Here is a 24582-nt window from a genome sequence, read left to right as displayed (position 1 = left end):
CGATGTTCCTCATACACGATGTTCCTCATGCACGATGTTCCTCATTGACGATGTTCCTCATGCACGATGTTCCTCATGCATGATGTTCCTAATCCAGGATGTTCCTAATGCACGATGTTCCTCATGCACGATGTTCCTCATGCACGATGTTCCTCATGCACGATGTTCCTCATGCACATGTTCCTAATGCACGATGTTCCTCATTGACGATGTTCCTTACGCACGATGTTCCTCAAGCACGATGTTCCTCATTGACGATGTTCCTCATGCACGATGTTCCTCATTCACGATGTTCCTAATCCAGGATGTTCCTAATGCACGATGTTCCTCATGCACGATGTTCCTCATGCACGATGTGCCTCATGCACGATGTTCCTAATGCACGATGTTCCTCATTCACGATGTTCCTAATCCAGGATGTTCCTAATGCACGATGTTCCTCATGCACGATGTTCCTCATGCACGATGTTCCTCATGCACGATGTTCCTCATGCACATGTTCCTAATGCACGATGTTCCTCATTGACGATGTTCCTTACGCACGATGTTCCTCAAGCACGATGTTCCTCATTGACGATGTTCCTCATGCACGATGTTCCTCATTCACGATGTTCCTAATCCAGGATGTTCCTAATGCACGATGTTCCTCATGCACGATGTTCCTCATGCACGATGTGCCTCATGCACGATGTTCCTAATGCACGATGTTCCTCATTCACGATGTTCCTAATCCAGGATGTTCCTAATGCACGATGTTCCTCATGCACGATGTTCCTAATGCACGATGTTCCTCATGCACGATGTTCCTCATGCACGATGTTCCTCATACACGATGTTCCTCATACACGATGTTCCTCATGCACGATGTTCCTCATGCACGATGTTCCTCATGCACATGTTCCTAATCCACGATGTTCCTCATTGACGATGTGTCTCATGCACGATGTTCCTCATGCACATGTTCCTAATGCACGATGTTCCTCATTGACGATGTTCCTAATGCACGATGTTCCTCATTGACGATGTTCCTTACGCACGATGTTCCTCAAGCACGATGTTCCTCATTGACGATGTTCCTCATGCACGATGTTCCTCATGCACGATGTTCCTCATGCACGATGTTCCTCATTGACGATGTTCCTCATGCACGATGTTCCTCATTGACGATGTTCCTCATGCACGATGTTCCTCATTGACGATGTTCCTTACGCACGATGTTCCTCATTGACAATGTGTCTCATGCACGATGTTCCTCATGCACGATGTTCCTCATTGACGATGTTCCTTACGCACGATGTTCCTCATTGACGATGTGTCTCATGCACGATGTTCCTCATGCACGACGTTCCTCATTGACGATGTTCCTCAAGCACGATGTTCCTCATTGACGATCTTCCTCATGCACGATGTTCCTCATACACGATGTTCCTCATGCACGATGTTCCTCATGCACGATGTTCCTCATGCACATGTTCCTAATCCACGATGTTCCTCATTGACGATGTTCCTTACGCACGATGTTCCTCAAGCACGATGTTCCTCATTGACGATCTTCCTCATGCACGATGTTCCTCATACACGATGTTCCTCATGCACGATGTTCCTCATGCACGATGTTCCTCATGCACATGTTCCTAATCCACGATGTTCCTCATTGACGATGTGTCTCATGCACGATGTTCCTCATGCACATGTTCCTAATGCACGATGTTCCTCATTGACGATGTTCCTCAAGCACGACGTTCCTCATTGACGATGTTCATCAAGCACGATGTTCTTCATTGACGATCTTCCTCATGCACGATGTTCCTCATACACGATGTTCCTCATGCACGATGTTCCTCATGCACGATGTTCCTCATGCATGATGTTCCTAATCCAGGATGTTCCTAATGCACGATGTTCCTCATGCACGATGTTCCTAATGCACGATGTTCCTCATGCACGATGTTCCTCATGCACGATGTTCCTCATACACGATGTTCCTCATACACGATGTTCCTCATGCACGATGTTCCTCATGCACGATGTTCCTCATGCACGATGTTCCTCATGCACATGTTCCTAATGCACGATGTTCCTCATTGACGATGTTCCTTACGCACGATGTTCCTCAAGCACGATGTTCCTCATTGACGATGTTCCTCATGCACGATGTTCCTCATTCACGATGTGCCTCATGCACGATGTTCCTAATGCACGATGTTCCTCATTCACGATGTTCCTAATCCAGGATGTTCCTAATGCACGATGTTCCTCATGCACGATGTTCCTAATGCCCGATGTTCCTCATGCACGATGTTCCTCATGCACGATGTTCCTCATACACGATGTTCCTCATACACGATGTTCCTCATGCACGATGTTCCTCATGCACGATGTTCCTCATGCACATGTTCCTAATGCACGATGTTCCTCATTGACGATGTTCCTCATACACAATGTTCCTCATGGACGATGTTCCTCATGCACGATGTTCCTCATGCACATGTTCCTAATCCACGATGTTCCTCATTGACGATGTGTCTCATGCACGATGTTCCTCATGCACGATGTTCCTCATTGACGATGTTCCTTATGCACGATGTTCCTCATTGACGATGTGTCTCATGCACGATGTTCCTCATGCACGATGTTCCTCATTGACGATGTTCCTCATGCACGATGTTCCTCATTGACGATGTTCCTTATGCACGATGTTCCTCATTGACGATGTGTCTCATGCACGATGTTCCTCATGCACGACGTTCCTCATTGACGATGTTCCTCAAGCACGATGTTCCTCATTGACGATCTTCCTCATGCACGATGTTCCTCATACACGATGTTCCTCATGCACGATGTTCCTCATGCACGATGTTCCTCATGCACGATGTTCCTCATGCACATGTTCCTAATGCACGATGTTCCTCATTGACGATGTTCCTTACGCACGATGTTCCTCAAGCACGATGTTCCTCATTGACGATGTTCCTCATGCACGATGTTCCTCATACACGATGTTCCTCATGCACGATGTTCCTCATGCACGATGTTCCTCATGCACATGTTCCTAATCCACGATGTTCCTCATTGACGATGTGTCTCATGCACGATGTTCCTCATGCACATGTTCCTAATGCACGATGTTCCTCATTGACGATGTTCCTCAAGCACGACGTTCCTCATTGACGATGTTCCTCAAGCACGATGTTCCTCATTGACGATCTTCCTCATGCACGATGTTCCTCATACACGATGTTCCTCATGCACGATGTTCCTCATGCACGATGTTCCTCATGCACATGTTCCTAATCCACGATGTTCCTCATTGACGATGTTCCTTACGCACGATGTTCCTCAAGCACGATGTTCCTCATTGACGATGTTCCTCATGCACGATGTTCCTCATACACGATGTTCCTCATGCACGATGTTCCTCATGCACGATGTTCCTCATGCACATGTTCCTAATCCACGATGTTCCTCATTGACGATGTGTCTCATGCACGATGTTCCTCATGCACATGTTCCTAATGCACGATGTTCCTCATTGACGATGTTCCTTACGCACGATGTTCCTCAAGCACGATGTTCCTCATTGACGATGTTCCTCATGCACGATGTTCCTCATACACAAAGTTCCTCATGGACGATGTTCCTCATGCACGATGTTCCTCATACACAATGTTCCTCATGCACGATGTTCCTAATGCACGATGTTCCTCATTCACGATGTTCCTCATGCACGATGTTCCTCATACACGATGTTCCTCATTGACGATGTGCCTCATGCACGATGTTCCTAATGCACGATGTTCCTCATGCATAATGTTCCTAATCCACGATGTGCCTCATGCATAATGTTCCTAATCCACGATGTTCCTAATGCACGATGTTCCTCATGCATAATGTTCCTAATCCAGGATGTTCCTCATTCACGATGTTCCTAATCCAGGATGTTCCTCATGCACGATGTTCCTCATTCACGATGTTCCTAATGCACGATGTTCCTCATGGACGAAGTGGGCAAAGAAAATGGATGGATTGATGGAAACCAAGCTCATTTAGGCAGACTGAAGAAGAAAACCCTGCTTTAGAGCAAGCAGCTAACAGACTTAGAGGTTTGTTCCTGTGACCGGTGCATTGGCTCTGCCATTTCTTCAGGTATACCGGAAATCTATTGTTTCAAATCTGTTCTTTTCCAGCCGTTTTCTCTTAAGGAACACTCTGCCTCACATGTCTACCATGAGTTTCAGCTGAGAGTATTTTTAGTAAAGTATTTAAAAGAAAAATTTGAATAATTTGCATTTGCATCTAAATTAATAGCAAAGTTAAAAAAAAAACACAAAGACAACAGATAAAAGATAATAAGATATAAACCTGAGCTGAACCCATTTAGAAAAAGGTCTAAAAGAAGAGAAAAATCCTTTTTGGACCAAATGAAACATCAAGGAAGAACATCCAACTTAACAATAAAAAAAGTCAAAGATGTTGGCATCAATTTACTGCTAATATTCTAATGTGTGTGTGTTAGGAGGGTATTTTTCATGCATATACAAAAGGACAATAACGTGACACACACACACGCTCAAAACCTTTAAGTGCATGCACCTTTCTCCCTTTTTCCTCTCTTCATGCACTAACACACACACTCATATACTGTGTCTGGCCCGTCACAAGACCAGATGGCACAAGGGGTGTTCCAGACAATTTACAGTCTGTGTTTGTGTGTGTGTGTGTGTTTGTGCATGTATGTAAGTGTTAGTGTGTGTGGAAAAGGGGGGTTGGTAGGAAAAATAAACCTCGCACACACTCGTGCACATGCAGAGGGACTTGGCAGTGCCACTATGGTGCCAGTGCTGCCAAAAACTGAGAATAAAACAAAAGCCGGGATGAACCATCATGCTGCTACCCTCCTTTATTCCACCCCTCACTCTGAACCAGATGGTTTAACCCGCTGATCTCTGAGGGTTCAGTGTCTCTGGCAGGACAACTCTCAGCACATTCAGTGGCTTACATACAGGTTCCAAAAACATACAAAACTCTTCGCTTCAGTCTTTGTTTGAGGTCAGCAACTTCGGTGTAAGAATGGCAGAAGAAGAAATAAAAGAAAAGCAGGAAGCATCAGGATGAGGATCAGGGAGGAAACAGGATGTTTTTAATGTAGAATGTAGAACTACAACAGCCTTGATACATTTCTGCAAAAACTAATATGCGTCTTGGTTTGATTTAAGCCGTAAAGCGGGCTCAGATGAAGAAAAATGTGCTTTAAAAAAATAAGATTATAAAACAGTTTTCTTTATTCAGAACATGTGATTTGATTTCCTCTCTATACTGATAACATTATAGCCCTCATCCTCGTATTCTATATCTTCTTAGTGTTCTTCATCCGCCTTACCCAAGTACATCTCTCAGAAGATGCAGGATAAGGGAGGATGTGGAGGTTCCATATTTTCTGCTGTGCTTCCCATGTTTTAGCTGGATTTCAGTTGTTCCTTTGACAAATCTGCACCATGATCTAAACCAGACCTGGAATCAAGAAGAGCCAACAAGACTGGCACTGTTAATGACCCGCTCCAAAATATGCAGCAAAAAACGTTGCTGTATGGTGTTTATGTGTTGCAACGTGTTTAGTTACATCTTTTGCACAGATCCAGCCTACATACAGTATCCCTCCTTTCTTTATATTTTGATTCCAAGCAGCCAGGCTTTCTTGTAACCTTCTAAAGTGCTCTTGAGCAATAGTTTTCTATTTAACTGTTAATATTTTCCAAGCACAAAGACAGAATTTGTTCCCATTTCTTTAGTTGCATCTATGAAAAACAGCAAAGAAAACACAGTTTGACAGACAGAAAATAGGATTTCTGCAGCAACAAGGTGATTCCCAAAGAGCTATTAGCTGAAAACTTGGCATATCTCAGCATGGTGTGCAGTGTGTCCTTAAAACATTTGAGGAAACTGGACAAGTGGAGGACAAAAGAAGAAGTGTCAGGCCTAAAAAACTATCTACAGCAGATGAACAGGATCTGAAAGTGATGTCCTTAAGAAAGAGGAAAAAATCCAGCTGTGACCTGACAGGACCTGAGAGATGCATCTGGACCTTCAGCTGATCCATCTACTGTTGGCCCAAGCCTCATCAGAAATGGTCTCCATGGAAGGGTGGCTGTCAAGAAGCCGTTCTTAAGGAAGGGAAACAGGGAGAAAAGGCTGAGCTGTGCCAAATGACACAAGAAGTGGACTGAAAATCAGTGGCAACAGGTCTTATGGAGGGATGGATCCTCCCCAGAGCCCGGACCTCAACATTATTGAAGCAGTGTGGGATCATCTGACAGAGAACGGAACAAAAGGCAGCCCACATCCAAAGAAGAGCTTTGGGATGTCCTTCAAGAAGCCTGGAGAACTATTCCTGAAGACTCCTTAAAGAAATTCAAATTGTACAAAGTGTCTATTTTGTCTTTTGCACATAAAGACAAAGCAAATTACTTTGTTTTGAACAGAAAATCTGTCCTTTTAGCATCACATTCTCCTCATTTCTCCTTCTTTAGCTCACACATTTAGATTAAACTTTACACTAGCAAACACGACTTGAGGTCAGATTTGACTGTTATCCACTGAGGTCACAGAGGACAACTGGAACAGGAAATGTGGAAAAGGAGCTGGGAGAAACAGAGCAAATATAAAGTGAAAAGGAATAACAACAAACACATCACGCGACGACAGGATGTTTTGCACTAAAAATACCCAAAAGAGTCACACAACACATGTCTAGAGTTAAAAAAAAGCTTTGTCTTCGGTAACATGCGACAGAACAAGGACAATAACCAAGTCAACATATTTTGCTGTTTCAGCTGGAGGAAAAAGAGGAAACTTAATTAGTGAAAGAGGAAAAGAGAACAAAAACAATGAGGAAAATGAATGACAAGTTAGAAAAAGAAGGAAAAAATAGGTTTATCAGACCAAAGGAAATAAAAAGGGGAGAAGTGGCAAGAAATGACACGACAAAGATGAAAATGGATGAAAAAAATAAAGGCGGGAAGGAAAGTTATGATGAAAAACAGGTGGAAGAGGAGCAGTGAGACAGAACTGCTAAATAAGAAGAGGGAGGGTGAAGAGGATGCTGAACATGGGATAATGAAGGGTGGGAGAGGATGGAGAGGACAGCAAAGTGGTGTAAAAAATGAACAGAGAAGTTAGAAAACAGAAGAAAACGGGGAGGAAAGAGACAATTAAAAGGAAGAGGAAGAAGAAGGATGAAGAGTTAGAGGAGCAGGGAAGGAAAAAGAGATGATTAAAAAGGCTGGAAAACAAATATGACAATCAGGAAGGGAGCAAAATACAAAAGGGAAGGATGAGGAAGAGGAGTACGACATGAAGTTAAAGGGACAGACATGAGGCAGAAGAGGAAGCATATTAAAATGCACAGGAAGTGAAGGTGGATGAAGAGTCATGAAGACGAGGAGGCTGGAGGGACGGTGAAAGAAGAATAAATGGTGGAGAGCATTTAAAGGAAAGGAATTAAGGGATAAGGGGGAGGTAAACTGAGCTATGGGGTGAAGTGAAGGACAGAAGATGGATGAAGAAGAGGGTGAAGAGGTGGGTGGAAGCGGTTGGTCCACAGTTGATCTCCAAACCCTCCTCTTCTCAATTAACAGCCGCCATTTTCCCACAACACACCTCTTCATCCTTCACACAAACACATTTTTACCCCCATCTGCCAAACACAAAACACACAAGTTTTGATGCTGGCATTAAACTCCCAAAACAATTTAGCATGTCGCACACTTGCACTTACAAGTATAAACACACACACACACACACACACACACTGCCGCCTCCCAGAATAAGTTGGCTGCCTCTAATTGGAGTGGTGTTTGTTGCAGAGAGGTGTTGAGCGCTGCTGTAATTGCCAGGCAGGCTGGTTGACGTTCCCTGTCTCTTTATTTTTTAAGGACTGGGTAATTAGGCTCGGTGACTGCGATTGTGCTGCCGCCGTCACCAGTACAAGCGAACAGGTGTGAGAGCCAGCAGCCGAAACACACAACACCTCGCCAACGTCACAGACCGACCGCAGAGCGAGAGGAAGAGGCTGTTTACCGGCGGCGAGGAGTGCCGGAGCCAAGAGGCTTCACCAAAAGAAGCTGAAGACGAAATACTGAAGCCACGATCGCTGTAATGGGTGGGGGTGAGGGGCTTTCGGCTGATTGGAGGAGAGGAAACGAGCAGATTGTGCATGTGAACAGGAAGAGAAAAGACACCTGTGAATATAACTAATAACTCAACAAGAGTGTGCAGCCACTCTTGCTCTATGAGGCAGCACTTAAGGCAGAGCAGGGCTTTGATCTAGTGCTAGCATGCTCACAATAGCAATGCTAACGCTCTGCTGTGTAAGCATAATGTTTGATAATCAGCACAAAACAACAGGAATATAATTTGTTTTGCAGGTATTTTGCAAATAAATCAATAAGTGATGCAAAAAATGTTAACATTATTGAGAAAAAGTCAACCAACATACATTACCGGAGACCTAGCAATTAGCCAATTAGCGCCACGTGCAGGACAAACCCGGAGCCAAGAGGCTTCACCAAAAGAAGCTGAAGACGAAATACTGAAGCCACGATCGCTGTAATGGGTGGGGGTGAGGGTCTTTCAGCTGATTGGAGGAGAGGAAACGAGCAGATTGTGCATGTGAACAGGAAGAGAAAAGACACCTGTGAATATAACTAATAACTCAACAAGAGTGTGCAGCCACTCTTGCTCTATGAGGCAGCACTTAAGGCAGAGCAGGGCTTTGATCTAGTGCTAGCATGCTCACAATAGCAATGCTAACTCTCTGCTGTGTAAGCATAATGTTTGCTAATCAGCACAAAACAACAGGAATATAATTTGTTTTGCAGGTATTTTGCAAATAAATCAATAAGTGATGCAAAAATGTTAACATTATTGAAAAAAAGTCAACCAACAAACATTATAGGAGACCTAGCAATTAGCCAATTAGCGCCACGTGCAGGACAAACACTGTTGTCAGGCCGCGTGTTGTGACAGGAGTGTTTGGGGTTGTTGTCATGGCTACTGAACACCACATTCTTTGGGTATTTTTAACATAATGTGGTGCAACATTTAGGGGACAATGAACGAAAAATTAGGCTTGCAAGATTCCCACATTCAGGCTTCAGTCTTTCTGCTTCTCTTTTACATGGAATGGTGATACGCTGCCTAGCTAATCGTGGGTCTATTTCTTTGCTTTGCGTCTATCGACTGAGGTTCATTTCAAGTGCAGGCGTCAGCCCATCAAATCATGTGACTTATCCTGCAAATGTTGCTGTGACTGATTGGGACAAGAATGCCAAGCGCCAGGCTGAGAAACGGAAACTCATCATGTTCATGTGGAGGCAATGCAAAGGTTTGTATCAGATGCCATGGTAATAGGAAATTAAGAAATGTCTCTAACACAACTAATAAAAACATGAAGGGTGGGGCTTCAATCAAGGAAGGCTACTCTATTATGAGTCTTTTATGCATGTCTTTGATATCATACCTCCAAGGTGGATCAGATAAGTGCAGCTGGGGTATGTTTATGTTTATGTTTATGCATTTAGCAGACGCTTTTATCCAAAGCAACTTACAGGTAGGCAGGTAGGGTAAGGGGGTCTTGCCTAAGGACCCCTACTGGAGGTAATACCTTTCATGCAGGGGATTTGAAACCAGGATCTCCCACATGGAAGGTGGCAATCATACCACTACACTATCCAGCCCGTATGTATTACTATCAGGGCTGAACGATTAATTGCATTAGCGCTAAAAAAAGATTAGCTAATTGCACATGTTGCAATTTAAGTGAACTTTCAACACGCAAAGGGCCAAAAAAAACTGACCAGACGAAGATGGCCTCAGGCACAACGGCAGCCGACACTAAAGCAACTTTAGTGTCTGAGAGGAGCAGTACTTCAGCTGGTTTTAAAGTAGAGGATGCTTATCTTGCTGCTGTTGCTACCCCCCGAGGCAACAAAAACACCGTAAAGCCTCATGTGATAACTGCACGGCTCAAATGGCGACATATCAGATCATAAACTCAGCAGCCGACATGTTGGACAGCGTGACTCCATGTGAAACTTCGTCAAAACGGAGAAATCCCCAGTGCAGCCAGTGTCTAAAGCTAGTCTGCAGCCGCCTTGTTCCAGCTTGCAGCCAATAAAATGGAGTTTTGTTTCTGAGCACGTAATCTATGAGACCAGGAAGTTTCTAAATGTTTTTTTGGTGCAGGCCGAGGACAGCGAAAGGAGAGAAAAGAACCTGGAGGAGGCCAAGAAGATCGTCATCGTGAATGACCCCAGCCTGCCTCAGCCTGAAGCTGTACGTATTTCACTGGTGTCAGCCCAACAAACGTCTGCTTCTTTTAAGCAGCTGTAAGAACATTGTGGTTAATGTTTGAGGCGCTTTATAAGTCAAGAAGTGTAAAGAAGAACCCCGTAAAGCCTCATATGATAACTGCACGGCTCAAATGGCGATGAGCAGCACATCAGAGCATCAACTCAGCAGCCGACATGTTGGACAGCGTGACTCCATGTGAAACTTCGTCAAAACGGAGAAATCACTCGAGCAATAACAGAGTTTTGACATGATGCCCATCGCCATGGTGACCAAGCCTTAATTAATACACTGATAACCGTCCCGGACATATTTTAGCCAGGTTGTTACACTGGAGCTGGATAAAAAATGCAAGCAAAGAGTGACTTTAGAGCTGAAAACAGCTGAGTTTTTTTTACTATAACAGAAGGATACAATCCCTATGTGTGTTGAAAAATAATCGCAATATTTGTTAAAAAAATCGGAATAAGAATATTTTTCCATATCGTTCAGCCCTAATTACTGTATTACTGAATATATGTCCAACATTAAAGGGTAAGAAGAGCTGAACTGAAAACGACCCTGACAGGATAATTATGTACCTGGCTACCAACAGATTATATGCATGTAAGTAGTGTGTGTGGGGGGGGGATAGCAGCTCAGTTTGTTAACCGAGTTAGTTAATTTTAAAGAGAATAGGGACATAAATATAATGCTGGTAGAGAGTTTATTCTCCAAATAACAAGGTACAGAAAACATTTGTTCCTTTTGCTGTCTGTCTTCCAAAACACCCTCAAGTTAATAACTGGTTTGTACTTTAAGCAACATATCAGGCAGGTAACCAGCTGCAGGTGCACAGCAGATGCTACTAAAAACATTCACTTTTGACGCCAGCCAAAAGCAAACGAAGCCCTGCAATTAAAAACTGGCATTCTGATGACTTTTAACTCTATTTATTACAAAGTGCTTCACAAAGTAGTAAAAACACTGCCGGTGCTCTGGTCCGATATGCCTGAAAATCTAAACCTAAACACCATTTCTATTTGTGACAGTTCAAAGTTAACATGCAAATCAGGAAAGAATCAGACTGAAAGTATACCAAACTTAATTATTTGCATGTAAAATAAGATACAACCACAATGTAAATGTATTCAAGTCAGCCAAAACGGACTAAATTAGGTTAAAACAACAGAAAAATCGCACCTTGAATGTCACACCTTTCAAAGCAAAACTAAAAAATCAATCTTAACGCAAATAAAGTCGAGTTTATTTCACTAAATGACAACAAACAGTGGATTAATTGGGATTTCCAGCTCTTATTTTACATCATAATTAATCTTGCAAAGACACTTACTAACGATTTGACTAGATTCCCAGAGTCCAAACTGGAAAATAAAACGTTAATCTAAACTTAACAGCGCATTTTAGCATCATCTTTGGGGAAAACATGTGGAGCTCCGACTCGGTGGCGCGTCGGCCCGTCGAAGCAAGCGGCATTTCACTCTCCTGAGCTTTGAGAGGAAGAAAAAAACACACATCCACGCCGAGTACTCACAGGCGCTAACCTTGAAATCACTGCCATTATTACTGGAGTCATTATTAGCATTAGAAAAGCAAATGGGGCTAATAATATTTGCCATTATAGCTAAAAACGCCTATTAATCCCTAATCCGCACCACAATTAAGAGCATGGTTGGGTGTTTTTGTGAGCCGTTCTGCATCGCTTTGCCGGGGAAACGAGACAATTTAACAGCCTCGGAGGCAGAGAGGAGGTGGGAGGGTGAGGTATTAAGCGACTGGCTCCTGCTCTCCATCTCTATTTTGAAAGTGATCAGCCGGGGCGTTTTTGAGTGACGAGCGTAACTGAGGCAGATTTGACTGAATAAAGACAAGCGCGTGGCGGTGGGGGCGTCACTCGCCGCACCGAAGCACGTTATCTGTCTTAGTACAAGTGCATCAAATCAAACGGGAGAGGGGATATTATTAAAGCAACCCCCTTTCTGCTCGGCTCTGAACTGTGGCTTAATAAGCGATGCCAATTAGAGGAACAAAAATCAGGCATGCCATCGGGGCTGTGCCTGCCCTCGCCCAAATTTCTCTGCTAAAGCGTGAAGCTCGCTGGCACAGGCATCAGCACTGACGTGTCTCTCTGTTTGTCTTTGGTTTTGACAAGAAAAGGAAGAAGGGGAAGGGGTGGAAGGCATGGAAAAATCAAATAAAGCTGATTGATTTTTGGAAATCACGATTTGAAAGGAGGTGATATTTTTACCACCAATGAGAAGAAAAGCAGTGAAGGAGCTGGATTCCTCCCACTATAAACTACTGTCCGTGCAGTCGAGCTCTGCTGGGCTTTCTTAAAGTTTGAAAGCACAGATAAGTGAACCTGAAAGGTTGTTTTTGGCTGAAACTGGAGCCAGACTGGAGCTAAATCCCCCATGAGAGGCTGATATGTTGACGAGTTCTTATCAGGGACACCAAAGGATGATATCATCGCTCTCACTCTTTCCTTTCACTCCATTTCTTAGACTATCCCGTTTCTTTCAGTACAATTAGCACAAGAATTGAGGATGTTGAGTGAGGAATAACACCATATTTACCCTTTCTTTTCTTTTTCCACCATTTCTTTTCATGTCTTTGATCTTTGTTTCCCTTCTTTCTCTCGCTGTGTCCTTCTACCCTTTCCTTTACCTCTTCCATATTTTCCTATTTGCCCTCATCAGTCTCTTTTCTCACTCCATATATTTCCTTCCTTGAACTCTTGCTTCCTTTAATTCGTTTGGGCTTTTTTTTAATGCCCCCCCGCTTCCTTTTAATGTTCCTGTTTTCCTAATTTTATTTGTTTCCATCTATTCTCCTTCATTAGCCTTTTCCATCCTCTGTTTTGTCAACTTTCCATTCTTCCTTTTTATATACTTGAGCTCTCTTCCCTTCTCTTACTTTGCATTCTTTCCATCTTTCTTCCTTTTAAGTTTCTTCCCTTTTATCTTTCTTTTCTCCTTTATTCACCCTTAAAACGTCTTTAAAACTGACCATTTTCTTTGTGATATCTAATGTCCTCCCTCCTTCCTTCCCCATATAATCTTTTAATCTTTCCTTACCTCTTCCTTCGGTTTCTCCTAATCTTTCCTTTTTATTCCTTTCTTAATTATTCCTCCCTCTCTCAATCACCCATTTCTTTATTACCCTCTTGCTTCATTCTCTTTTTTCCTTCCTTCTCTCCATATGTCCTTGTTTTTTTACTTCTTTACCACTCCTCTTTAATCTTCCTTCCTTTCACTGTCCGTTTATCGAACGTTTCGTTGCTTTTTTGGTCATATTTCTGTACTTTTTTCTCACATTTCCTTCACATGCTCGTATCAACTTTGAGTTCCATGGCAACAGGGGTGACGGGCTGCCCTTCTGCCCCCAAACCTCAACTTCCATCCCCCAACGCTGCCACCCCTTCTGGCTGCAGACACACACGTGCACGCAGAAACCTACATGCACATATCTGCTGTTCATATACAGTTTAACAAAAAGAAAAACTCAGATGTCATTTATTTACACACTGCTGTTCATGCACACACACACATCTCAGTTCCCTTCCAAAGCCAATGACAACGCCACAAACAGCAAATCTAAGAGGTTATTACAGCATCTTTATTAAAAAAACAACAAAAAAACACCCAGGAAAACACCACGACCAGCCAAGACCTGAAATAGACGGGTGGCGGTGGTGGTTTTGACAGGCAGGCTGAAGCTGCACGGCTTCATCCAGGAGGAGATTAGAAACACACAGAGTTTGAAGTGTGCTTTATCTTTCCAGGGATGATCCCAAAATAAACAACAACGACGGCGAAATCTCTCAATAATTAAAACGACTAATCCACTTCCTGGTTGGTGATGACCGTGGGCTGTGCATGTCAGGCGGGACTGTGCAGCGTTTATGTTTAGATCCCTTTGTGTTTTAAAGGGAATTTCTGGCCAGAAATACAGGAGCTTACATGGAACACAGGGAGGGCTTTAAAGCCAAAATTTATCCACAGAATTGTCAGAAGGCTGTCGTTACAGAACAAATGTCACTTTTAATGCTCAAAAGCTTCAGATCAAGCAAATGCTAAACTATATGTTCAGTTTTCAGCCTGAAAGAACCACAGTTCTCACACAAAACTTCAGCATCTTTTATGCTTTTGCTTAAATTTCCTGCTGACTCCCAAGCTCTCTTAGGCTAAATCAACGTATAATTTCTATGTTGACATTTCTGTACCAAAAGACCTGCTTTACAGTAAATGAGATTTAATGCAAAGTAAATTGAAAGCATGATAGAGGAGGGCCACGGTTTGAATCTCTGAATCTGGACTCATGATCAAAACTTTGACAGATGGAGGTCATTAAAATGCAGGTATGTGAAACTTTGTCCAAATAGTTGGAATAAACTGAAGTTTTTGGTTACATCTAAGTCCAAAATGAAGCACAATTCTTAAGCAATTGTGCAGAAAATCTGCAAAAAAAGCACATTTTCAGCCAATTCTGTTGCACAGATATTTGAGCATATCCAGATTAAGGCTGCTTTTTTATCGATTAATCTAAGGATCATTTTCTTGCTTAACACTGTCTGTATATTTGATCAGAAATGTGTTTAATTTACCACTAAATAACAGCCATAACTGCCGTTTATCTTTAAAGTGCTCTGCATTTATCACAGAGGGTAAAGCGAGGGATTGTTGTGAGCTGGAATGCTGCACAACAACCGTTTTATGCCAATTATCTTCTTTTCATCATCGTTATTATTGCAAACTAAACTCAAATTAATTTAGTCGCAGAGTCCTATGCATCAACAACCTGCAACTTGTAAATGTGACTGAAATAGTGTGGCTTTGCCATGATATCCAGTATCCAGAGTTTTACTAGATAATCACAAGAGATAATCATGATAGGACGACTCCCAGGCAACCAACAATGGGACATAACCCCTTGAGATGACATTTGTTGTAATTTAGCGCTATATAAAGTAAAACTGAATTGAATTTAATTGAATTAACGAATATTCCTACTGCTGCCTGATCGTTTTAAGGTTGGAGAGCCCCAGGATGTTTTCTCTTAGATGTGCTGCTCTGTTGGGACTGTGGAGCACCTTAGTTCTTAGTTAATTTAGTTTAAAAAACCTCAATACTTTATAAGAAGTAGCAGCTATAACCTTAATCAAGACAAGCAACTGAAGAGGGTAATTCTCCAGTTAAGTGGCTCAACACCAAGGCAGCAGAGGATGATGGTGTGAATCCGAACAGAAACAGCTTGGTCCAGGTGAAGTTATAACTTCAGCAAGGATACAGAGTCTTTATCGCTCCACACAGGACTAGAGTATCCATCAGCTTCTATTCTTCGACTTGTTTCTATGTCCTTGAAGGGAATATTATGGAAAGAATCCCTATTTCACTGCTTAAGAAGTTGCTACCAAGTTGAAAACGTAGGTCTGAATATGTCTCTAGTTCTGGTTCTCTGACTCGAGAAGAAACGGTGCCGAAAAGATCAATTCAAACTGCAGAGGAGGAAAATCTAACGTTTTGAGGAATAACACTGTCACTTGAACAAAAATACATTTGCATGGGTTTACAGTTGCAGTCTGGTGGCTCAGCCCACCCCCTAAAAGTGGCTGCTATGAACAGAGGTGTAAAGACGCGACTTACTAAGGAACAGGCATTTTACAGACGTCAGGATATTGTGTCAGCTTGTGAAAAATGGAGATTATGCGTCCCCCTTTGCACACAGAGGCCAATAAATCCAGAAATGCCACTAAATCTGTTACTTGAGCAATAAAAAGACAACAAACAAAAGACTGAAATTGACATTTGGCGAGCAGTAGGTCAAAAGTTCTGTCAGTGCAGCATGAAAAACTGCAGGTTCTCCATCCAGCTGCAGAAATGATGCCGTCAAATCATCATAAATACAACATAAAAGTAAATCAAACGCATGAATAAACTTTTAAAAAGTCCCTTAAAGCATAAATTTCACTCGTGAACAGGGCAACTGAAAGAAGAGTGAGAATCTAATTCAAACCAAAGAGCTTTTAGCTTTTAACCCACAGTGAAGGGGCCCCTTTCTGTGCAGGACCGTCCCAGACACCGGCCTCACCCCAGCCTTTGGAGTCTGCTGCTCTCCTGGCTGTGGAGGTCTGCAGAGTTCTAATTAGCTGCATTCACAAACAGCACCGGGCTCATCAAAATGCCGAGGCCTGCAGAAAGCCACAGCAGGGGTGAGCGGAGCATGTGTGTGTGTGTGTGTGTTGCATCATCTTGTTGGATATGTGGGTGTTTAGATGTGTGTGTGTCTGGGAAACAGAGTGTGATTTGTGTAGGGGGATGAGTGTGTGACACAACTATGTGCATCAAAAGCGAAGCAACAACCCCGACATGAAGGTGCAAGAGTCTACAAAACCGAACCTTTCTGCTTTCGTTGCCAAAACTGCAAGAATTATCATTCTCCCTCCGATCTGCATGCACCGCATGGGAGCAAACAGCATCACCGAAAGAGCAGAGCACAAACAACAACAACAACCACACAATGAAGCAGTAAACAAAGGCGATGCCTTGCCATCTCTCTGTTTTCCAGCCAACTTACAAAATGGCCTCCGAGCGCCGTTTAGAGGCAGATAACAAGAGCCGGAGCACCAAAAATGACCTCAGACACAGAGCATGGACCCTGTCTGGTGGCTGGAGGTTGAACTTGAGGATGTTTCTGAACACATTACAGACACAGGGAGGATGAAACCATCTGAGAGCAGAAAATGTCAAATATTGGAACAGTAAAAAGGCAGAAAATGGAGAATCACTCAAAAAAATCATTGTAATTGTCCCTTTAACTTGTTGAAAATGTTACCAACATACAGTGCAGCATTAGAAGGCTGCAACATCCCCTTCTCTGTTGTTTTTAACCGCAGAGATTTGATTTGAAGGCCACACACTGCACTCATATAACCAGGCTACATGCAAATCAGAGTCAGTTCTATACCTTAGCAGAGGGGGGGTGCAGCCTGCACAAATAATTCAGCCTTCTTGGACTTGATTGATTCATTCAATCACTCAATCAATCAGTCATAAGGAAATTGAACCACCAAACTGACTGGTATCAGTTCCAACTGAAACCTGAACATCGATAAATGAAACCGTTCATATGTGATGATTCTTATGAGGAGCTGATCATCGTGTGTTTGTCTGCAGGGGGGCTGTGTGAAGAACTTATGAGCAGTCAGAGAATTACCAGCAGCCAGAGCGCTCTCAGTTAGGAGAACTGCAAGCTAATCCTGACAGGAAAGACAAGCTAACAGCTACTCAGAATGTGGCCACAGAAGAAGAGATTTTCTTCTTCTTCTTCTTCTTTTATTTAGCTGCAGAAAAACGAGCTCTTCTGGTGGTACCGTTCTGTAATAAATCATAAATCTATTCTGATCCTCCAAACTGAGAGAAGACGTGAGATATCGAGACAGTAAATACAAATACTGAATTAATTGATTAATAAAATCTGCTTGTACTGTATTTTTGTGGTTTTTGGCTCCATCAATTCAGGCCTGAGGCCCCCATCAAAGACACATTCAAAAAACCTGTTTTTTCACTGGAAAATTTCACAGAATCGTCATTTTCCACCGGAAACTTTATTCTGTGCAGCAGAACAGTGAATATAAAATCCAAAAAAGGGTTTTTTGGGAGGTTAAACCTGGGTGGAAGATCAAATAATCCAAATAAATGTACGTAGTTTCTGAATGAATGAAACACAGAGTCCAGAACTAAACTAAACCATGTTTAAATAACCAACTGAATTAACCGGTAATTTCTGAAGCAACATGTCGCACACGGGATTTATTAGACTGAACAAACTGAGTTAAAAGTTGCAGATAAAATCTTATCAATCAACATAATCAAATTCCTGGAGATTTTCAAGTTAAAGCGCTGCTCTTAAAGCCAGACGGTGTCTGTTTGCATCGCTGTTTTCTGCTGAAACACACACTCGTGCAGGCAGGAAAGAATGAGAGAAAAACAGGAAGTCTTCAGCAGGAATGAAATGAAAAATGGCTGAAAAATCCAATCATCTTACACCTCACAACTCGCATGTGCCATTTACTGTGAAGCCAAACAGGAATATTGAGATCTTCAACCTCTGTTTCGATTCAAGCCACTGAAACGAGTCCCTGAGAAACCATTTGGAGGAAACCGGTGCTGACACATAGAGAAAGAAATGCTCTCAGTCATACAATCAAATCAAGCACCTGATCGTTTAAATGAAACCCCGACCGGCTCGGCAAGGCCAGCCGGAGAATTCACAGAGTAGAGATATGACACGGCTGTTTTTTTTTAACCATCAAAGCAATTCAACGACAATAAAAAGTAAAACCTGCCTCACAAGAATGTTTGAAACAGCAAGCGAAGCAGCAGTGAGCAGGTGTAAGAGGGGAGGCTGAGGGGGAGGAAAGGAGAAGAAGAAGAAGAAGAAGAAGAAGAAGAGGAGGAGGAGGAGGAGAGGGGGGACTGACGTACTTGAGCCAGAGAAATGTCCGCTCCCCAGGGAGGTTGGTCCGTTCTTTCCACTGCTAACAGGAGGGGAAAACATCTACAAGACAAACAAAGCACACATTACCTCCGAGAGCACTGACAGAGCAGACACATTTCTACTGTGCATCACTGCAGTTACACACCAAATGCTTCATTCCAAAATGCCTCCACTGGAGCCCAAACCTCCGTCCAGTTTTATGAATGACTTACATGATGCAGTCCATCCAAATCAGGACCGGAGACTCTGTGAATTTCTTCTGATATCAACAATACAACTAAGTTTGGACACCAGGCACCAAGAGAATTAAATAATTCACCTTTTTCCTGTTTTATCAAGGAACCAAAAGTCCTTCGTGCTGCTCGTTTATTGGAGAATTTTGTCTGAAACTGGCAAATTTGGGATGTTTTTTAAATTTCAATTTGAAATTCTGATCCTAAGAATGGATTTAATGTCAGATGGAGAAAACACAATTGCAAATTTGGGTGTTTTCAAGTAATTAAGGTAATTCTGATCCTAAGAATGGATTTAATGTAAAGTTGTAGCCCGAGTCAAAGCGGCTCGGTGCCAAATCAAGTCCAAGTTATTACAGGTAAGTCCAGGGAGCAAAGTCCTGCATCTGCATGTAACAAGTCCCACATCAAAGCTATCTTATCCAGAGTCAGGACTCCAGGGCAGTCCAACAGTTCCTTAGTTCTGATAAATAAGTCCAGGTCAGGGTCCAACTCTAAAGCCAATGTCCAAAGATAACATTTCAAGTCGTAATACTGCAGGTAAGAGCCGAGTTTTGTGCCAAGTCAGTTCTGTCTACCTGTGTCTGTCATTAAAGCTTAAAGGCATTAAAGGCTGCATTTTTTCATTTATTTAATTTATTTAGAGTCACCTCAGAGCAACCCTGCACAAAACATCTGACAAACTGATTCCCTTGGTTTTCAAGCTTCAAACACTTTGTGACAAGTGTCGATTCTTATCGTGGGCGGCTCCAGTTTTGCCGGAAGAACATCAAACTGGACCCGTGAGGCGCTGATGTACTGGTAGAAAAGATGAAAATCATCATTTCACCTCTTCTTGCTCTAAAGAAAATGATCCTCTCCTGTCAGCTGCTCCTCTTTGCCTCAACTGAGCAATAAATAAAATGCACCAAACTGCAAAGCTTTGCACTTATAGACGTGATCGAAGGCTTCTGAAATGAATTGATTGTAAGCTGCAAGATTAATTTAAAGGAAATGAAAAGAGAACAAATTCATTGACTTTGAGCCTCTTTTCAGGCTTTAAAGTTAACTTTCCTCTTTTTTCTTTGGGTTTTAATTGGCTTGAATTGACTTGGCGGTTTTCAGCTTGATGCTATGGTCAGATTTAGTTGAGCACTCATCATCAAACAGGCTCTCGGCTTAGAGAAGAAACCCTGATTTCAAGTAAAACAGAAAAAAAACTGCTCACTTTAATGGAAAAATGTGAAATGGATTATTTTGGAATGAAGCAATTCGTATCTGACACAAACAACTACAGATAATACATTAAATTACACACAGACAATCAAAAAAACTAGCTGCTCTACACATTTACAGGAATATGAAGCCCATATTAAGACAGACTGAAGCAGGATGTTTGACCACCATTAATAAGCCCTGAGGATAAACACCAGGCCTGCGTGAGGCTGATGGTCAAATCTCAGCGACCGTGAGCACATTAGAAGCTTCACAGGTTCTGATGTTGGCAGCTTGTTGGGTTTCTGACGGACTTCTTCTTCTCTGCACTGACTATATGCCACAAACGCTGCGTCCGTGCGCGTTCTTCGGCCTGACAGAGAGTGTGTCGGACACGCTTGTTTTCACAGCGAGGAGAGAAAAAAACGTTTTTCGAGGATAAACGATGTAATTCTGGCGAGCCGCAGCGGTATCGATACCCTGGAAACCCTGCTGGTGTCAGCTCCTTGCTGCGTAAAGACAGATGAGTTAATGCTCGGCCTGCTTTTATTTGAGCTGCTGCTGCCCTCGTTTGATTGAATACTTGGAGAAAAGATGCGATTTAAAACAATCTATGAAAATATAACTTGGTAAAATGGCTGTAATATCAATTAACATTTGACTTTTTAGTGGTGCTCGTCTCTAATGGCTTCCTGTATACACAGCAGCATAACCTGTACTGTACATTTGTATTATTAGAATATTCACATGTTGCTTTGGATCTAAATCATGGGTACAGTGTTTCTATTTCAGGATCAGGATTACAGCTTTAAAATAATCCTGCAGCACTCTTACAAGGACTGATAAACTGTGTGATTGTGCTGCTGATTTACAAATATAATTATATGATTGCGAGTCTTTTACTGTCTTACAGTGGGGGGGCACGTGTGTCCATGCAGTCAAGAGTCAACAGCGATTTTATTGGACTTTAGACAGCTATAAAACCTTTAAAGAGCCTTTAACGGTGGTCCCACTGTATCTATGGTAAACATAAATGCATTCTTATACAGCCAATAAGCTCTGTGTTTTATGACTGTGACGTGGAGCATCTTATATCTGTGCTCCAAAGACTTCTTATTAGACCTTAAGCATTGAAAAACTACCCATACTGTGCTCTGTAACGTCAAATATGTCCATTTAAAGAGCCTTACTGTGCAAGTTTATTTCTAAAATGCCTGTAATCTCCTTTAAAGTGTGCATGCAGGCCTCTGCTGTGCATTTTCCATTATAAGAGGAATTGGGGTTTCTTCTCCATTTAATCATTGCAAAGATACGTTTTATTTTAGATAATAGCTTAAATGATCTAAGATATTCTCTTGTTACTTCTGTGCATTCGCCCCAGTTGCACAGACTGGCCCTGGCTGGGATCTGTTAACGTTATTTTATCATCTCACGCGCGTAAAACGAGTGAATCCACTATTTGCATCACTACACTCCCGCCTGTTAGACAAATAGCTGATGCTCATGTTGCCTCTCAGTGTTTCATACCAGGATTAATATAAATCCCCTTTTTTTCTCAGCATTTTAGGGTGTTTCTAATATTTTTTTCCTTCCTCCTCCCCTGACAAAAGTTGCTCCCAGAGGAGGGGAGACTCAGAGAAAACATGGCCGAGAGCAGGGACCCTATTTCCTGTCCGTCAAGTTCACAAACCAAGCTGTGTTTTTTTTTTCTTTAAGCTATTTTTTTTTCTTACAAAAGAAAAAGAGATGAACTTTAAAGCGGAGTCGCGGGTTTTGGGCATTTAACATCCTCCCCCGCAGGAACATTTAAGGTGCGGACTCAAAGTGTGACACATTTCCCTCTTTTCAGCTGCCTGTCAGGCTGTCTGTCACGCAGGTTCGCGATGATTCGAGTCTTTTCTTTTCTTTCTTTTCTATTTTAATTTCTATTTGCCATCTGAAATGTTCCGCACCAGACGGCGCAGAGCGCACGGAGCAGCCTTCAAAGTACAACACAAACAAAAGCACACATTTCTACATCCTATCATAGGGAAGAAAACAAGAATAAGAGTAGAATAAGCTACACATTAAAGGAAAGAGAGGACTTAAAATGAAATATACTACCATGGATGTTGGGAACATTTTCAAATCGCTGTTTGGCATCTATAAGACAACAAAATTACTAATGCAGCATCACAATTCTGTGCACACACACACAAGCAAAAAAATTCAACAACACAAAACCATCAATATGCACAGACTTTTCTGCAAGTTACTCTACATGAAAGCTAACTTCTGTGAGAACACTTAAAAGACCGCAGCAAAGGTTTAAAAATGCATTAAATGTGCAACTCATTAGATTTAAAAGGTAAACAGCGGTCGCTGGGAAGCCTACAGCACGCGATAATTCTCCTCTACGGCTCGTGCTGACATGATACTAGTCATTATAGTCAGATAATCAAAAGGAATAAGGTGAATAAGGTCCTTACCGCGCTGAAATCCAGTAAGTCACTCAGTTCCTTGTCTGTTCCCAAAGCTGCCATCCGCTGTTGATGATGCATTTTAGCAAAATCGCACGGACCTACAAACATGGAAACAAACGGAGAGACAGATAGACAGATAGAGGAGGAGAGGTGGACAGATTGATAGATGGAGAGACAGAGGGAGGGAGAGGAGAGAAGAGCAGAGAGGTGGAAGACCTCGGCTTCTTTTTTTGCGCTCCCGGGTCGCCTTTCCTCCACAGCGAAATAAATCCAGTAAAACAACCTCAAAGCCTCGATCGCTAGAAGTCTAGTTTTCTCTCATCCTCGGAGCCGGAGCTCAGTCCCGGGTTCCTGGGTTGGCAGCAGGAAATAATTCGCAAGAAAAAAGAAAAAGAAAGAAAAAAAGAAACTGACAGGAAATAAAAGAGGGGGGGCGAGAGAACGGGAGTCTTTTCGCGTGTGTTTTGGTGTGTTTTCCCCCCTCAGCCGAACAAGTCCGACCTCCCCGCGCTCTCACGCAGTTCGTCCGCCGCGGCTGACTGTCAGGCTCGCGCACGATATAAATAAATAAGACGCTGTGTCTGCAGAAGGAGAAAATCACCTCCGAAATGTGTTGCTCTGCTCTTTCTGCGTGTCTTTGCGTGTGTTTGTCCAGGCGGGCTGAGCGCTGCTCCTGACCCGGCTCACAGTGCCCTTCGCTCGGCTGCGGCTGCTGAAGATCCCCGGGATCGCAGGACGGAGCCCATGTGCGTCTGGCACAGCCTCGGCGTGATAAATGTGTTCGTGCGGCCACCTAGCTTACGCTGCCGTCTAACACCACGGCACTGCTGCAGCTACAGGGGAGAGCAGCAAATCTGCAAGAAAAATAAATAAATGTACAAGGAAAAATACATTTCTTGCTTTGATTGATTGGCTGAATGGCGCCGTGATTGGCTGGTTCGGTTTGGATTAATTGGTCTAATTGTGGAAGAAAAAGGTGAAATATTTAGCAGGCGTTTGACAACTGTAGTGGTGCTTCAATCTAGACGAAAAAAAACGTATTTTTTTAGATTAAGATTGTTTTAATCAGTGTTCATTCATTTATTACTTATTATTTTCCACGTTTCTATGCTCATAAAATCATTTTATCGTGCGAGCAGACGTGCTCGGCTCTGCACGCACCTTTCTTTCTGCACCTTTCAGCAGTTTATAAGTTAAAGTGGAGATTCCATTGAAAGAAGTGCAGCGTGACCTGCAAGGTGACCCCCTGTGGGTCACCTCTTAAACTACAACATCATCAGGACCCTCCTCTGTGGAAATACTTTGTAAGACTCACTCCCTGCTTTGTGGAGGCCACAGCCTGCAGGAATAACATGAGTGGCCTATTTTTTTGCAAATGACTCCCTACATGTGTGGATTTCTCTCACAGAGAAAATGCCGGCTTGAGGAAAAAAAAAAAAGATAGAAACTCGGGCAGGCAAACTCACAGGTGCAGGCACAGCATAAAGGCTTATTTGTTGCTGCAAGAAGTGGTCCTGCCTGTTGCTCCCCCACAGCCTTTCATTCTTAAACAAACTTAAAGTCATGTAGCAGTTCACAGCAAAAGAAAGGAGGATAGATCACAAATTCCAATGTGCACAGAAGGCTGTAAGTAAAAAAAAAAGTTAGAAAATGTTGACGGGTGATTTTGTGGGAGATTCAGAGGACAGCAGCAGTTTTTTTTAAAAAATCTGAGGTATTTATGCTGACTTTCATACTGTAAATTTGCAACGTCCCTGTTAAATAAACAAGGTAAGTAAATAACACCCAAAATTCCTTTATCTCCATATTTAAGCTGCCATACACACCTGACAGGTGCTGCATTCAGA

The 24582-nt window shown here is 42.6% G+C and overlaps 1 protein-coding gene across 3 annotated transcripts in view; it reads right to left on the bottom strand.

The window, feature by feature from the left end:
• The window catches only part of tcf4 (transcription factor 4), a 236508-nt gene extending 213015 nt beyond the window's left edge, over positions 1 to 23493 (bottom strand). For 2 of the 3 annotated variants that reach the window (XM_072372628.1, XM_072372629.1), the window contains exons 1-3: positions 22742 to 23493; positions 22377 to 22415; positions 18834 to 18906 (exon numbers count right to left, since the gene is read on the bottom strand). In XM_072372628.1, coding sequence (XP_072228729.1) covers positions 18834 to 18906; positions 22377 to 22415; positions 22742 to 22843 — 214 coding nt within the window. In that variant the 5' untranslated portion in view covers positions 22844 to 23493. The remainder of the gene's footprint in view (positions 1 to 18833; positions 18907 to 22376; positions 22416 to 22741) is intronic. The other variant, XM_072372627.1, reaches the window with a different exon arrangement.
• Positions 23494 to 24582: the final 1089 nt, after the last annotated feature.

The sequence above is a fragment of the Leuresthes tenuis genome, unplaced genomic scaffold (assembly GCF_036924035.1).
Source record: "Leuresthes tenuis unplaced genomic scaffold, fLeuTen1.0.hap1 SCAF_19, whole genome shotgun sequence".
NCBI classification, from domain to species: Eukaryota; Metazoa; Chordata; class Actinopteri; order Atheriniformes; family Atherinopsidae; genus Leuresthes; species Leuresthes tenuis.
The sequence above is the reverse complement of the archived record's forward strand: the minus strand, read 5'-3'. Positions and strand labels throughout refer to the sequence as shown.